Genomic DNA, 16,722 nt, shown 5'->3' on the forward strand with positions numbered 1-16,722 from the left:
ACGCCAACATAGCGCCAACATAGTTTGCCGACGGGAAATAAATGAATACGCTCTCAAATGTGCCATCCGAGGCAGAGTGTGTTCGCCACGTTCGGCACACGCGATAGCTCGCTGCTCTCTGATTGGTTGAATCGTTTTTTGGACATAGCTCGGTAAGTAATTGTCCGATTAATATGAAACCTTGAAAAGGCACATCCTCGGGTCCCCAGCAATATACCTGGCAAGTTTAAAGTATATCGGACCCGTGGTTGTCGAGAAACAGCGGTCACAGACAAACAAACGTACAAACGTACAAACAAACACACAGAGATTACTGGAATTATAGATAGATGAAAGAGATCCATTGGCATTTCGGATCTACCGAGCATTTTCGGCCATTTTAACCAAGAAGCAATCCCTACTCTGCAAGATGGTTCTGAGATTTTGAAAGGGGAGTGGTAAATCCATGTAGTATGATGGATCACCGAAAGGCTCCTTCATTTACACCATACAACTTAAAAAGAAGATCACTCCTTTAATTGATATCAAATGTAACAGTGAGTTGACAGCTGACATGAGCAAAGGCATATCCATTGGTGTGTTCATAACAAATTCTATTTTTCTACTTTGCTGTTTTTATCATGAAGATGAGTTTTAATTTCTGGTGTTTATAGAATGATTCCGATGTTGCTTCTGCTTTGTGAGAGATGAGTGCAGACATGGGGCGAATTTAAGATAAAAATGGAGTCCATTATGCTTTTTTTTGTTTTATATTTCTCAGCAATAATAATTTGTTGATGCTTTTCTGAATTGTTTTACAGGGAATCAAATGAAAATGGTTTCTTGTTCCAAGTCAAGTTCTCACTTGTTTGACAGCAAAGTTTCTTTCCATCAGAACATGACACAGAATTCTTGTCAGGAAGTCAACAAATGTAGTCGTGTTCCAATGAAGAAGAACAATTGTATTACGACATTCAAGAAAACTAAAAGGAAGGAGAAGCCGCACATGTGTTCTGTTTGCAAGAAAACGTTCAGTTCATTAAAGTCTTTAAAAATATGTCAAAGATTACACAAAGGTGAGATGCGACACAAATGTAATGTGTGCAGCAAGGAATTTTGGAATTCATCATCGATGAAACATCATCAAGTAAAACACACAGGAGAGAAGCCTTTTCAATGTCCTGTGTGCAGCAAGACTTTTGCTTTTTTATCGTCTTTCAATCGACATCATAAAATACATTTCCGAGAGAATAAGAGGCCATTTCAGTGTTCTGTTTGCAATCATAATTTTGTCAGTATCTGGAAATTGAGAATACACCAAATAAAACACACGGGAGAGAAACCTTACAGGTGTACACAATGCAGCAAATCATTTGGTGACTCATCAACTTTTTGGAAACATCACAGAACACACACAGGAGAGAAACCATACAAGTGTTCACAATGTGGCAAATTATTCAATGAGTCATCAACTTTACGTAAACATCACAGAACACACACAGGAGAGAAACCATACAAGTGTTCACAATGTGACAAATTTTTCAATGAGTCATCAACTTTACATAAACATCACAGAACACACACAGGAGAGAAACCTTACAAGTGTCCTTTGTGCAGCAAGACATTTGCATATGCTTCTTCTCAAAATGTACATAAAAGAATACACACGGGAGAGAAGCCGTACAAGTGTCCTGTGTGCAGCAAGGCATTCAATATTTTATCAAGTTTGGAAAGCCATGAACGAATACACACCGGTGTGAAACCCTACAAGTGTACTGCATGCAACAAGGCATTTATTACTTCATCAACTTTACAAAAACATGGCCGAATACACACCGGTGTGAAACCCTACACGTGTTCTGTGTGTAACAAGGCATTTACTGTTTCATCGAGTTTAAAAAGCCATGAACGAATACACACCCATGTGAAACCCTACAAGTGTTCTGTGTGCAACAATGCGTTTACCCAATCATCAACATTACGACAACATCAACGAGTACACACCGGTGTGAAACCCTACAAGTGTTCTGTGTGCAACAAGGCATTTAATGCTTCATCAAGTTTACAAAGACATGAACGAATACACAACCGTGTGTAACAAGTTTTGTTACACACAACTGTGTGTAACAGCACGATGTGAGTTTTGCAGCAGCACTGTATGTCCAAGAGAAAATAACAGGAAAAACGATAGATCTGATCATCTGAACAGAAGCAAAACGCCACCATGGAAACAGAGATTGAATAAGCAGAGACCAACTGAGGAAAGGAAACGGGACAAATAGAACAATTCAGGGGGGGAAACAGAAGTCTAAAGCTCAAGAAAAGAATCAGACAAGTAAAAAAGAAATACAATATTTAAAACAATGGGCGAGAACCATAAGCTGTCCATAATAAGCTCCAAATAGAACATATGGCAGCGAAAATTTTAGAAAAACTGCGGCATTCAACAGAAGAAAGCAAAATCAACAGTTTGAAAACAACTCAAAAAAGTTCTACAGAGAACTCGGGGAAACGGAAACAAAATGTGGCAACTCCCCTTAAAAAAGGGGGATCTTGAAAAATTCTGCAAATGGATAAATGAAGACAAAAGAGAACACAACAAGGAAGCAGATTGGACATGACACTTCAAAAAGAAAAAGCATCATCTACAGGAAATGCACCCAATGATAATTGATGGAGAAAAAAAATCAGAAATCATCTCGAAAAGTGCCAAATTTCAAATGCCCAGGCACAGATGGGATTCCAAACTTCTGGCTACAGCAACTGTATGCTTTGCACCCTCACCATGCTCGAGCATTGAATAACTCATCCAAAGGGAACAGTCAATGGATGAATGGTTCACTGAAGGTGACACTCTTCTCATCCCAAAATCCAATGAAACCCATCCACTTCACAAATATAAACCGACAACATGCCTAGCAACAGCACACAAACTTGAAACAGGATTAATTACCGATGAAATTTATGAACACCTTACTCAATGAGAGCTTTGGAGGCAGAACAGAAAGGATGAAAGAGAGGATGTTATGGAACGATAGACCAGTTGTTATTAAACAAAACCACACTAGAAAATTGCAAGCTTCGACAAACCAACATCCACAACCTGGATAGATCACATAAAAGCCTTTGACAGTGTCCCACATTCATGGATTATAAAATGCATGCAAGTTTACAAAGTTAACCCCCAAATAGTCACACTGATTGAGAAAGCAATGACGGTCTGGAATATTACGCTGATGCTACCTCCTCACTTGGAAGGAAAGATTGAAACCCCAGGAGCAAAGATACGACGTATCTTACAAGGTGACAACCTTCCCCCCCCCTGTTTTGTCTGGCTCTGGAGAAACTGAGTATCCTCATCAATGAACAAGGACACGGATACAATCTAACGTGCAACAGAAAAATGACCAAATAACCTAGACAAGTAACACATTTACTGTACATGGTTGATCTGAAGCTCTTCGCATAGAATGATGACAAATTGGCAGATCAACTCAAATTAGTAAAGCGCTACTCAAAGGACATTCAAATGGAATTTGGTCTTGACAATTGTGCCAAATGCACATTTCTATATGGTAAAACAAAATACCACAATATCTCAATCGATCAAAGTACAACCATGCAGGAACTAGAAAAGGAAGCATCCCACAAATATCCCGGAATAGAAGAAGGCCCATGGGTACAACAAAACAAATATGACCGGGGGTCCGAAAACTCACCTGGATCAGGAGCAACAGTCATTCAAACCTCTCATAGACCCCTCAGACCCTGATATTGTAAATTCCGTGAACACACTTTGGTACATCACGGGTGATGAAGGTTGTCAGCAAGTTCCATTAAAATTGTGTATGTAATTTCGGAGAAGAGAGCAAATACCTATTTTGGGGGGTCAAAACACCCCTGTAGTTCCCCTTAATGAGTGCAGATTTTGATTTACCTCAGCAAAGACTACCTCCACAGAACAACACTAATTATGAAGTTATCCCTCTCTCCAATTAACAAAATCAAAGCTGTAAACCAACTTGCAGTGCCAGTATTCCAGTATAGTTGTGCAATTGTAAACTGGCCACAATCGGAGATCAACAACTTCGACACCAAGACAAGGAAACTTCCAACTATTCACAAGATATTCTACAAAAACCAATGCATTCCGAGGGTTTCCTTGACGAGAGAAGAAGGAGGAGGCAGATTGATGAAGCTGAAACGAGTGCACAAAACAACGTATGTAGGAACTAGCAGAGTATGTGAAAAACTCAACGGACTATCGAATGAGATTTGTACATGAGCAAGAAAACAACAAATCAAAAAAGGTATTCTTAATCCATTTCGCAACAAACTTCCAAAAACAGGTGCAACTACAGGATACTACACAGGAAAACTAAACACAAAGAAATACAGCCCCAATGATCGTAAAAAAGGAAAAATGCAAAAAATTATCAGCAGATATAATCTCAAAAATGGAAGAATGACAAAAGAGCAGGAAGATTCCAAAAAGAGCTTCACTGAACTGAGATTGACACGGAAGGCTCATTGGAATGGCTAAGAAGAGATAAAATGAATTGTGACTCATCAACTTTATGAAACCATAAACAGAATACACACAGGAGAGAAACCTTACAAGTGTTCACAATGTGGCAAATTATTCAATGATTCATTTTTGAGCGAGTCATCATGATGGAGAGCGAGTCATCATAAATGCCCAAGACCAAGGACACTATAATAATGGCTTCAAGAAAATGGTGGGATTGAACCAATCAGACAAATGCAGGTTTTGTGGGATGAGAACAAAGTGGCATTCACCTCCTTTCGGGTTGAAAAAAAAAAACATGTCAGAACAGTTGTGCACAGAAAGACCTGACAGCATCTGCAGCGTAATCCACTGGCACATCTGTAAACATTTCAACATTCTGGTTCCAGAACAATCATGGAAACACAAACCAAATCCGATCCTTGAAAATGAACGTGTGGTGCTCATGCATGACAAGATGATCCCATTTTGTGTGGACATTGCAAACAAAGCATTGCGTCTGGACGTAGTGCTCAAAAAGAAAAAGACGGCACTGTTGATTGAGGTTTCAGTTCCCAATGACTGGTGTAAATACTGCAGAAACCAGGAAAATGCTCAAATACGAGGATCTGAAAATGAGGTCACGAGTATTTGGAAATGAAGAAAGCTGAAATTATACCAGTGATAGTCTGAGCAACAGGGATGATCAAGAAAACCCTCACTGAGCACTAAAAGCATTCTGGGAAATATCATGACAAACGAGCTGCAAACGGTCAGAGGTTCAGTGAGGAGGATTTTGAAAAGATCCCTTGGAACAAAGCTATGAGAAGGAAGTTTCACAATCTGCTTCATGAATTATGATCCTTTCCCGAAAAAGGAGGTGAAGATCTTGAGTTCTGGGAGAACTTCCTCCCACCTCCGAATAAACCCACAAATGGAGATAACAACCAACGAGAGAGAGAATGAGAAGGAGCAACAGGGGGAATCTCTCGTTTAGATTGGAAAAGGAGGGGGGGGGGGTAACATTAGCTTTAAAGGGGGAGATGGGATTGGTATTTTTTTTTTTGATTTTTGATTGATTTTTACTCATAAGAAACACAAATATTATACACACACACACACACACACACACACACACACACACACACACACACACACACACACACACACACACACACACACACACACACACACACACACACACACACACACACACACACACACACACACACACACACACACACACACACACACACACACACACACACACACGAAGGTGGATACTTTGAGACCTGAGAGGGCTTCGTTCCTCCTCTCTGAATCCAGCATATGGAGATGACGACCAATGAGAGTGGCCTCATGTGCATCCCAACAGGCATTGCATTGTCAATCATATTTATCTCGCCATCAAAAAAGACATGCAGAAGAGAATTGAACGAGGGCAAATGAGTCGATAATAAATGTCCAAGACCCAGAAAGGCACTCGGTGGAGCGCATACAACCGTCAGGCTGAACAGTTTATGTTTTGTATCCCATTGATAGGCCAGGTCTGGATCTGGACCAAATTTGAATTGGCTTGTTGCCGAGACAACTCATCCACTTAGTTTTGTCACAAGTCGTCCACAACTTTTTGACATATCATGCTAAATGTCGTCTTTGGCCCGATCTCTCAATGGTGAATAATCGCTAAAAAAATTCTTGGACGCAGATCGGAATCTGGATCTTCATCAAAACCTAATCATTTCGTCCTTGTTACATACACAAACCGCTCTTTGTCTGAATCTGTCCACAACTTTTTTGAGATATCCTGTTCATTCACAAACAGATGGACAAACAGACAGGGGTGAAAACATTCCCTTCATCCACCTTCGGTGGTGGAGGTGACAAGGATATTATAACTGATCGTAGCCAAGCATATGCTACTGTGTGGATTTTGCAGGTCACGATGGATTGATTTACAGAAGCTTTATTCACAAGAGTTGACAAGAAACAGGACGTTTGTTCCTCTTTAACTCCACAAAATTGCAAAGCTCTAAAAGCTCCTGTCTGGAATAGAAGAACGAATGGCAGTTGAGGTTTTCGGCCAACAAACGAAAGTTACGAAAACAAAACCACATCAACTTCATATCCAAGTTGCCAACGATCGAGTGAACAAGTTGCTGAGAAATTGACAGATCACAGATTTTCCACTTGTATGTTATCAAATTAAATCACAAAATACATCGAACAATGAACAAACTATGACGCACCACCATGGGTCCACTTGATCGCAAACAAGACAGAAGATGGAAAGCTACTGCTTTTACCACGCTTCTCCCGTGTTTCATGTCGACTTCTGCTCTCATTTCCACTTGCAACTAAAACAACATGGGTGCGGATCTGTCATCTAACAGCAAGAGGTGCAACACCATTGGCTTTTAGAATATATCAGGATTGAGTCAACTGGACACTTGTAGGTTCAGCAAGGAACAAACAGAAAGCAGAATCGCCTTTGATTGGGATGTAAAATGCTCATGCCAGAACAGCTGGACACACAATTTTCCCATAATGTCTGTGAAATAATATCCTGGGACATCTGTAAAAACTTTAATATCCCGGTCTCAGAAAAATTATGGGAGCATGAACCAAAAGTGAGAGTTGAAAACGTAGTGCTCATGTATTACCAGACCATCCCATCAAGCATGAAAATAGAAAACAAAGCATTGTGACCAGACATGGAAGAGGCGACCGAAAGCAAGACAGCAGTGAAGTGACGCTTGGGACGATTTTAATTGATGCTTGTTGGATAATACAGTATTGCTACCGACATACACATTTATTAAATGTTGCATGGGGAACACGTGCTTCCGAATGAAGGAGGAATAAAATTATTCTTGTATAAAATTAATTTGATTCTCATTGAGTGTTTTGTTGTGAATGTGTGCATTAAATGTTTGGAAACTTTCTGAGAATGGTGAAATTGTGAAATATGGGTGCGAAACAACAAGGAGAATATTCTGGATGTACAAGGAGAATGTTATCCAACAAAAAGGGGATGGGGGGACTGCAGTCACCACTCTTCCACAGCATGATCCATCCCGGTGGACACACACACCTACCCCACCCACAAAATCCCAAATGTCATTTCCTCCCCCGCTGCCATTCAATTATCAGCCACTGTAATGCGAATATGGTGATTGTGTTCCAACACTGCCATGGCCTGCATCCATGTTATAATCCACACTCGCATTCCAAACACAACGCAACTCTTTTACACGTAACAGACATCAACACAACACAAAACCCTTTACACATAACAGACACCATCCACAAGACACTTTGTGGCATTCAAACCGATCTACTTACCGACCATTGAGTCACTTTCGCCTGCCCCCATTCCAATTAATCCATGTCCAAATTTCTGAGCAAGAACCTACAACTGGGAACAGTAAACATCAAGGCACCTTACCTTAAGTGCAGGTCGTCGCGGATTGGTCGGGTCCAAGAGTGTCATCCGCCACTCCTAATTTCCCTTTATCCCATGGGCCCAATCAATTTCCCCCAATGTTCGGTTGTACTGGCAGGCATGTGGATCCTCCTCCTCCGGTGACCTCTACTATACTGGTCCAAGGGTGCGACCCACCATCAATCCTCCAGCCCACTGTGAGGACCACGGCTCCACTAGCCCAAGCTGGCCAATGTGGTGAGCACCTGCTGCCAACTCCGCCATTCCCACGGCGCGTGGCATCCCACAGCCACCTCCCCTGCGCCTCCACGTCATCCACCATTCCGACCAATTGCAGCCTCCCAGTGCCCAACCACATATGACCTCACCCAAGGTCAAGTTGACAATTGTGTTCCACCAGGAGACTCAATCCCAGAAGACATTGGTCGCACACCTTGGCCACCCATACCACCACATTGACCTCCAGACTGCCCGACGCCATCCCTACAACTCCGTGGCCCAATATTGGAGCCGTCGCCCCCATAGCCAGTTGAAGACTGTGTCCTGCTAACCTCTCAATTTTTCTCCCAGCCTCCAACACTTTGGTCGAACACACTTGGATTAATAATGGTGCCACGGGCCCCAGTATCCACCATGGCTTCACAAAATTTCATCAGAGATGCCACTCAACCAGACTCCCCATGGGGCCCAGGTCGTACCACAACACTAGTGGTCAGACTCCACATCCCAATATTGCCAACTTAGCTCCCCAGCTGCCTGGCACAATCTAAATTAATGGGGGGGGCAATTTTCCACGAGGCCGACTTCATTGACCTCCCCTTGTCAAAATTCCTCAGCCCGGGGACCAACTCCCTCCAAGGCTGCGCCAAATTAAACTCCCATTTAAAATTTGAGTTTAATTTTGAATTTAATTTTAGCCTCGGGTGTCCAACCGCAGCTGCAGTTTACAACCCCTTTTTGGGGTTTTTCTGCCCCTCCCTGCAGCCGTTCCAATTTTACTATGGGGATCACCTTTCCCGAGGTTCTACTCCCTGACTCCCCCCTGTCCAAATCCAGCTCGGGGCCGAAACACCCCCATCCCCTCCCCGAGCTGGGTAGGTACTCTATTTTGGGGCCTCTTGTGCCAAATTGTGGCTCGTGGTGAGGATCCCCTGGGTCTCCTTGATCTCATCCTGGAGATGCTTAACGGATCAACTCACCTCATCTCGCTGACTCTGTTGGACTCGAGCACCTCCCCCTTGATGGTATTGTCCAAAGTGTTCAGCCGCTCCTGTAATGTTTCATCCATCCTTTCCCTAGTCAATTGTGGCCCCCACAGGCCTCTATCAATAAACACCCACTCTTGTTCTGCAATATGGGACTCCAATTCCTTCACCTCTTCTGCCAATTCACCACCTTGGTGCTTCAACAATCCCCATTCCTCTGCCTGCTGTTGCATTCTGGCATCCACACAGGTGTGATAGCCCTTCAGGTCAACTTTTTCCTCATTCGGACAGCCTGGGTTTTACACTCTTCTATTTTTAATGCCATTTCCTCTCGTTTTAATTCAAATTCTGCTGCCATTGTTTTTCTCCATTTCCCCAATTTGAGTGGTCAATTTTGTCTCAAATTCTCCCAGTCTGTCTTGAACTTGGTTTTCCATTCTTGCCTCTCTTCCATCAATTCGTTCCCCCAGTTCTTGTGTTATTCCCTCTTTAATTTCGTTCATTTGATCAGTTATATCCTTTATTTTCCCCTCCAATTGTTCATTCATCTCCCTCATTTCATTCCTTTTCACTCATTTGTTCATTCATTCCCTCAATTTTTCCCTCCAATCCGTCCTTTCATTCACTCATTCCCTTCATTTCATTCGTTTGGGCATTAATTTTGTTTTCCAATTGTTCAATTCCTTTCCTTCATATTATTCTCCATTCGTTCACTCTGCTCATTCTGAGCATTCAGTTGTTCAATTATTAATTGCAACATGACCTGGCTGGACATCGTACCTGTTCCCTGCATTTCGTTTTCCGCTATTGTGGAGGAGGTGGGACTGACGCTTGGGACTGGGGAGGTTCCAATCCTATCCTCATCAACATCTATCCACGACTCGGTCCCTTCGAGCTGCTCCGCCATTCCGTGCATGTCCGCCATTATGTGACGAGAAGCTTTCCCTGCGTATGATTATATTTACCGAAGAAAAAAAAAATCCTTTAAATTTGACAACGTTCTGTCTTGCGTTATATCCTGACACCAATCCACTATAAATTTGGACACCCCGGTCTAAAAACGACAATCCCCTCCCTCCGTGAGAGAGACGATCGTTTAAATTTGGATTTCAAAATTTTCTAGCTCAGCTCGCTTGGATCGTGGCTTTCCTGATGGATTCAAATCCTCACTCGTCACCAAATGTCGTGTCACCCGCAATTAGCACCGCAGGATGGCGGAAGGCCTTAATGGTCCTTAACTCCGAGGCACGTTGCCGAAACTGGTGGGTGGTCTGTCGTGCGTGGGGGAAGGAGTGGGATGCTTACCTGCACTGAGCTCACGGGTTTTATCTGAAACCCACAGACACAGAAACACGACAACAAATGAAATGTACAATAATGAATTTAATTTTACAATAACTTTATAATAATAATGTATAATAATAATAATAATGTTCAATAATTTTCATTAATGAAATTAATGCACAGAGCAAAAATGAACGGTGAGGTAAATCTATAATCCTAATCGACGTACCTCCACATGCAGACTCAAACACAGACAGGGGCATGATAAAAGAAAATCCCCCGATTTCTGCCAGCACTCAGCTTTGGTCTCGATGAGGTGTTCGAATGAAGTCGCGGCCCAAAGCCGCTCGTGCGGGAAACGCACAAGATGGCGCGAAGTCCCTCTCCGCATCGCCACAAACGTGAGGGGGTTTGGGAGGCCGGTCCTCCTACGCTCTTGTCTCCCTCCGAAAAACACCACCGGCAAACACCCCTGGCTCCAACATGCAAAGGTTCTCTGAGCTCCGAACAGTCCTCCCCAAAAGGCGCACACGAGCCAGCCGCAGCCAAGAGCCAGAGACAAAAGCGTCCACCACTCCACCCCAGTGCGATAGCCAGACCGCGAGAGAGATTCTTCCTCCTCTCGATGACGTAACCCTGACCAATCCTGAAACTTGGGGCGTGGCCTCATGGCCCCGTCCTTTCTAGAGGCGGGGCTTAGTTGCTGATGACGATTCCTTTGAGGCAGGGTTAATTTGTCGATCATAATGTTGGGATCACTGAACTATAACACTACGTGGAACGGACAGTCTGCGAACACACACACAAAAGGCCCATAGGCAGTGAGTTTTACATGAAGCCACGGGATCGCAATGCATTATGGGATTTAGTCACGCAAAAAGCGTATTGCTTTTGTATCGCTGTGATTGAACGACGTACACATCTTGCAAGATTTATATAGAGATTTCTTTCATAATTGCACATTTGTTCTTAGTTGTTTCACTTCGGTGACATGATACTAGAGTAAAACAGAATGCCATCCTGTTCTGCAATCAACTGCACGAATCGAGATGTTCGTGAAAATCGCGAGAAAGGGTTGACATTTCACAGGTAAGGAAACGCCAATTTTTTTCCATTTTTTTCCCTTGTCACCCTTTTGTCACTTACATGTAATCACTTTTTTTTTCAGGTTTCCACGATGCAACCCAGATCGGTTGAGGCAATGGCTGATAAACATGCGGAGGGACAGATGGATGCCAACAGCCAGGTCTGTGCTATGCTCCAAGCACTTCACAGCACAAAGCTTCCACACGTTTGGACTGCGTGTAAAGCTCCGTGATTCTGCTGTGCCAACAATATTTGACCTCCCTCGTCATCTCCAAAAGGTATGTTGTATTCACATCTGTACATTTAAATCCAAGTTGCTCTGAGTGTACACTGTTCTATTATTAATAATTATATCAAACTTAGACTAAGAAATACAGGTAGAGTACATTGTGACATGTACAGTATATATGTCACATGTGATTCCATCTTTGATATTGTGTGTCTTGATCAGGTTTTGAGGTACTAAGACAATCCTTCACATCAGAAATAATTGATGCAATTGGTGAGGTGTAAAACAAAATTAAATTTCATAATGAATTTTAGTAACACTTTGGAATAAAGCCATTGTTTAAGGGATGACAATTTTCACCAAAAGAGGCACCTGTCATTAGACGGCTGCAATAAAATAGTTTTAAAGAATTTATCTTTATATCTGATGACATTGTCTATTTGATTGTCTTAGTCTCTTAGACAACTAATGTATTGAAAGAGATCACATTTTGGGAACATTTATGTTACCTGCTAATGCACACTGGCAGAAATTCTGATTTTGTTTGTGTGCACACAAATGGGCAACCAATGTAAGACCTTCTGGTACTTTGTGATTAAAATACTAATTTATGAAATTTACTAGTTCCTATAGTGATTACAGCAATTTTAATTATTAGCTTCTGCAATGTACATCACTGTTTGCATGGAATTACCCTTTGAAATTTTGTTTTTTGTTTTTTGTTTCAGAAAGTGAACAACCGGAAATGCCCAGCAGTCCGCATTTCTACACCACCTTTAAGGGAACCAGATCTTCATTCTTGCCCATTGCCACAGCAAAATGCCCCTGTTGACCCGCTGGCTGAGCACAATTATGCTACAATGGACTCTCCGAGGAAATTGAAGCACAAGTTAGATAAGTCCATAGAGAGACTGGAAATATGTCAAAAGAAAATGAAAGTAGTGCATCAACGAACACGCCGTTTTAAGCGGAAGGTAGAGACCCTGAGAGGTGTCATCAATGAGCTACGGAATGAAAACCTGATTTCCACCAATTGCGCGGACTTGCTTGATGGCACCATTGATGGCATACCTAAAGATTTGATGACAAGAATCGTTGAATGCAAAAAGGGAAAGGGATCATCTGCTTATCCTGAGGAGCTGAAGTCCTTTGCACTCACACTACAATTCTACTCGGCAAAGGCTTATGAATATGTCAGAAAAACTTTTGACTTGAGCATACCCCACCCACGCCAACTTCGGAGATGGTACAGTAGGATTGATGGTGATCCAGGTTTCACGAAACAGGCATTCTCCTCACTAGCAGGAAAAGTGACCAGAAACAGAGAAACTGGAAAGGAGACTATCATCGCCTTGATGTTGGACGAGATGTCTATTCACAAGCATGTGGAATTTGCTGAAGGCAAATATCATGGCTATGTAGATGTTGGAAATGGTGCAACAGATGATGCCACCCCATTAGCTAAAGATGCCCTTGTTCTCATGGCAGTCTCAGTGAATGAATCTTGGAAAATACCATTAGCATATTTCCTCATAGATGGAATGACGGGAGCAGAAAGGGCAAATTTGGTTCTGGAATGTCTGTTGCGACTGAATAACATTGGTGTACGTGCTGTGTCATTAACGTGCGATGGGCCATCCTGCCATATTGCAATGATGAAGGTACTAGGAGCAAACGTGAACATCAATGGAATGGATCCTTCATTTCCACACCCAGCTGACCCTTCCGTGCGCGTATATGTGATACTTGACGTCTGCCATATGCTGAAACTACTTCGCAATTCATTTGCAGATGGTGGGATTTTTAGAACGCAGGATGGTCAAAGTGTGAAATGGACATACATTGAAGAGCTTCACAAACTTCAAGGATCTGAAGGACTCCGACTTGGGAACAAGGTAAAAAATGCCCACATTCAGTGGAGAACGCAGAAAATGAAAGTGAACCTGGCAGCACAAATATTCAGTGCCAGTGTTGCTGATGCTCTGCAATATTGCGAAGAAAAACTTCAACTTCCACAATTCCAGGGCTGCAGTGCAACTATAGAGTTTCTTCGGCATGTTGATTCAGCCTTCGATGCTTTAAACAGCAGAAATCCGTTTGGAAGGGGGCTGAAAGCACCATTGAAAGGGGACAACCATGCATCCATTCAACAACGATTGCATGATGCTGAAGTCTTCCTTCTCGGTCTCAAAGATGGATCTGGTAGGAAAATGTGTGAAGGACCAAGAAAGACTGGTTTTGTTGGCTTCGTTGTTAGCATCAGAAGCATTTTAAACATGTATCAAGAACTTGTCGCACCAACCGATGCCCCACTCAAATACCTACTAACGTATAAATTCTCTCAGGATCACATTGAATTGTTCTTTTCCGCCCTCAGAGCACGTGGAGGATTCAACAACAACCCCACTGCAAGACAGTTCAAAGCTGCATACAAACGCCTGTTGATGAGACATCACATAAAAAATGGCACTGGGAACTGTATTCTTCGTGATGACACAGCCATTCTTCACACTGAGAGCGTCAATGATGTCACAACTATGAACATTACTCGAAAGTATGATCTCATTCCCAGACAACCCAGCAAGACAGATCATGACTACAGTGACATGCCACATATTGAGCCCTTATCAGAATATAAGGATGCGGCTGTCAACTACATCAGTGGATACATTGTGAAATCTCTTAGGCTGCATATGGACTGTATGGAATGTGCCAATGCAATGTCATCTTCTGATGGCAATGCTCATGACTTTGTCACCATGAAAGATCGCGGGAGGCTGCAGAGGCCATCAGCTAGCGTAGTATCTGTATGTAGAGAAACAGAGAAATGTTTCCAGCGACTTCTAAGAATAACTCAAGGAAAGCTTCCTCAAGGCCGTGGAGTGACATCTGCTATCTCTTCCTCAGTTCTGGAGAACACAAGCCACATGAACTTATTTCCTCAGTTGCACCGTCACCAGTTTGATACTACAATTGACAACAACCACATTCACAGCCTGATCAAGAAAATTGCATCACGGTATGGACAGATCAAGCTCTACCACTTAGGAAGGGTAAAAACAGATGCTGCTACCGGGCCCAAAGTAAGGAAGCTCCTAGCCAAAACAATTTTGTTTCGTCATCAGTAGACATGGACTTTATATTATGTAGAAAATGATAATAAATTGGATTTTTTTTTTTATTAGCATACAACATCCAGATATTTCAAAGACATGTATGATCTTAATGATAGTGAAAATTATTGTCACTGGTAATTTTTTTAATAGTATGAAGCTTTGACACTTGACTGTGTACAGTAATTTGCCTTGTTATTTGTATAACTACAGTTGAAAGTTCTTGCCTCACTCTCATCAGCTCATTTCTGAAATGCAACATATTTGTTACTGTATACACTGTACAGAAAATGTTCATGTACCTATCATGGACATTTATGCATGTTTACTCACTATTATATCTATGTATGTGTACATGTATGAAGTATATGATGCAATTTAAGCGCTTTGTTGTGCTACACTTCCTTTAATTTTTTTTGACATGTTTATTGTAATTTGCTTTGTGTGTGAATTATGGACAGTATGCCACAAAATTACCTAAACTCGACCTTGATAGCCATGTTTTGCCTTGTATTTTGTGCAAGTACAGTGTACATTACAGTATTAGTCATGTGTGTAACATTGATAATCATGGATTCAATATTTTTAGTACGTTCTTGCGATGAAAATAATGGCAAAATTTATCTTGGAAAACTTACACCTACCCACAAAGGCTATGGGGGCATTCATTTTTCTGGGTGCATACGATAGGGGGCGCCATACATGTCGGTGGCTTCAGCGGATCACGGGCACCGTCCGTTCCACGTAGTGTTATAGTTCAGTGGTTGGGATCCTGTCGGCAGGGGTGGGGCAGGGTTTAGCCCGATCGGGAATGTTTGGGTTTCTGTCGGCATTTATGCCGGCGGTTGTTGTTGTTGGTTAAAGACGTGCAGTTGATCGATTAAAGACGTGCAGTCGATCGATTAAAGACGTGCAGTTGCCTGCAATAAAATAGCAGTTGATCATCCCCACCTGCTTCCTTTTTGAAGTATTTATTATTTTGTCAAACATCCCGAAAAAAATTCATATCTCCGTGTACGACTCTTGCACCATTCTTTGAATCGATCATTTTCCCAATGTCGGTGGTGAGTTTTTATAGGTTCTTTCAAGCGACAGCACCAAGAGCAAACAGATGCTTTCCGTTCACTATCTTAACATGTGGTATGCCCGATATGCGAGCAATACTGATCTGTGTACATGTGTGTATATGGAAGTTCTACCGCAGCTGCTGCAGTAAAATTCAGTGCACGCTTCCAATTAAAATGATGCAAAATATTACTGGTTTTAAAATTGGCAAATTGCGTGGCAATGTCGAGCTGCTCCCTTTTTCCCGCAGTTCCGAGACCTTTAAATCAGACATTTAAAAGGGGGTCTTCATTTTCATGAATGAGCTTCATTTTTGAAGATGGCTTTCATCTGTTTGCAAATTCCAACAGGAACTAAAGTCCTGAAGCAGTGGTATGTCGTGTAGTTTTTTGTGTTGTGCCATACATTTGTATTTGTAATTAGAACTGTGGATTTTATTTTTAATAGGCCCAGTGAGTGGGTAGGTGATGTGTCGGGTATACGGCCCACGACAAAATATTTGTTTGGGGGTAGAAAACTGACCAGTCTGGTACATGACCCGTGTCGTATTTTGAGGGGTGGGAAGGTTAAAAAAAAAATGGCATGTCAGGTCCATGGTTTGTGTTTTTTGAAGGGAGGGGAGAGGAGGTTAAAAAAGGGCATGACATTTACATGGTGGCCGTTTTGAATAAAATAAAATAAATTTGGCCTCCTTCCTTTAAAAAAAAAAGTCCAGATGATCGACTGGTATTTTTTTTACTTGGCCTCACCTAAAGATGGTACCACAGTCACATTTTCATATTCTGCCATTTTTATTTCTTCACCGAATA

General features: G+C 42.1%; 1 protein-coding gene across 1 annotated transcript; it reads left to right on the top strand.

Annotated features, from left to right (window-relative positions):
* The first annotated feature begins 1,035 nt into the window (after positions 1-1,035).
* On the top strand, positions 1,036-2,077 carry LOC144892104 (uncharacterized). Its single transcript, XM_078777309.1, has 2 exons — positions 1,036-1,055; positions 1,276-2,077. The coding sequence occupies exons 1-2, from the start codon at positions 1,036-1,038 to the stop codon at positions 2,075-2,077; spliced, it is 822 nt and encodes a 273-aa protein (XP_078633435.1).
* Positions 2,078-16,722: the final 14,645 nt, after the last annotated feature.

This window comes from Myxine glutinosa, chromosome 5 (assembly GCF_964187855.1).
Source record: "Myxine glutinosa chromosome 5, kmMyxGlut1.1, whole genome shotgun sequence".
Classification (NCBI taxonomy): Eukaryota; Metazoa; Chordata; class Myxini; order Myxiniformes; family Myxinidae; genus Myxine; species Myxine glutinosa.

Coding starts and splice junctions, on each gene's coding strand:
- LOC144892104 (XM_078777309.1), top strand. CDS start 1,036: ATGTCAAAGATTACACAAAG. Junction 1,056..1,275: donor ATGTCAAAGATTACACAAAG/GTGAGATGCGAC, acceptor TAATTTTGTCAG/TATCTGGAAATTGAGAATAC.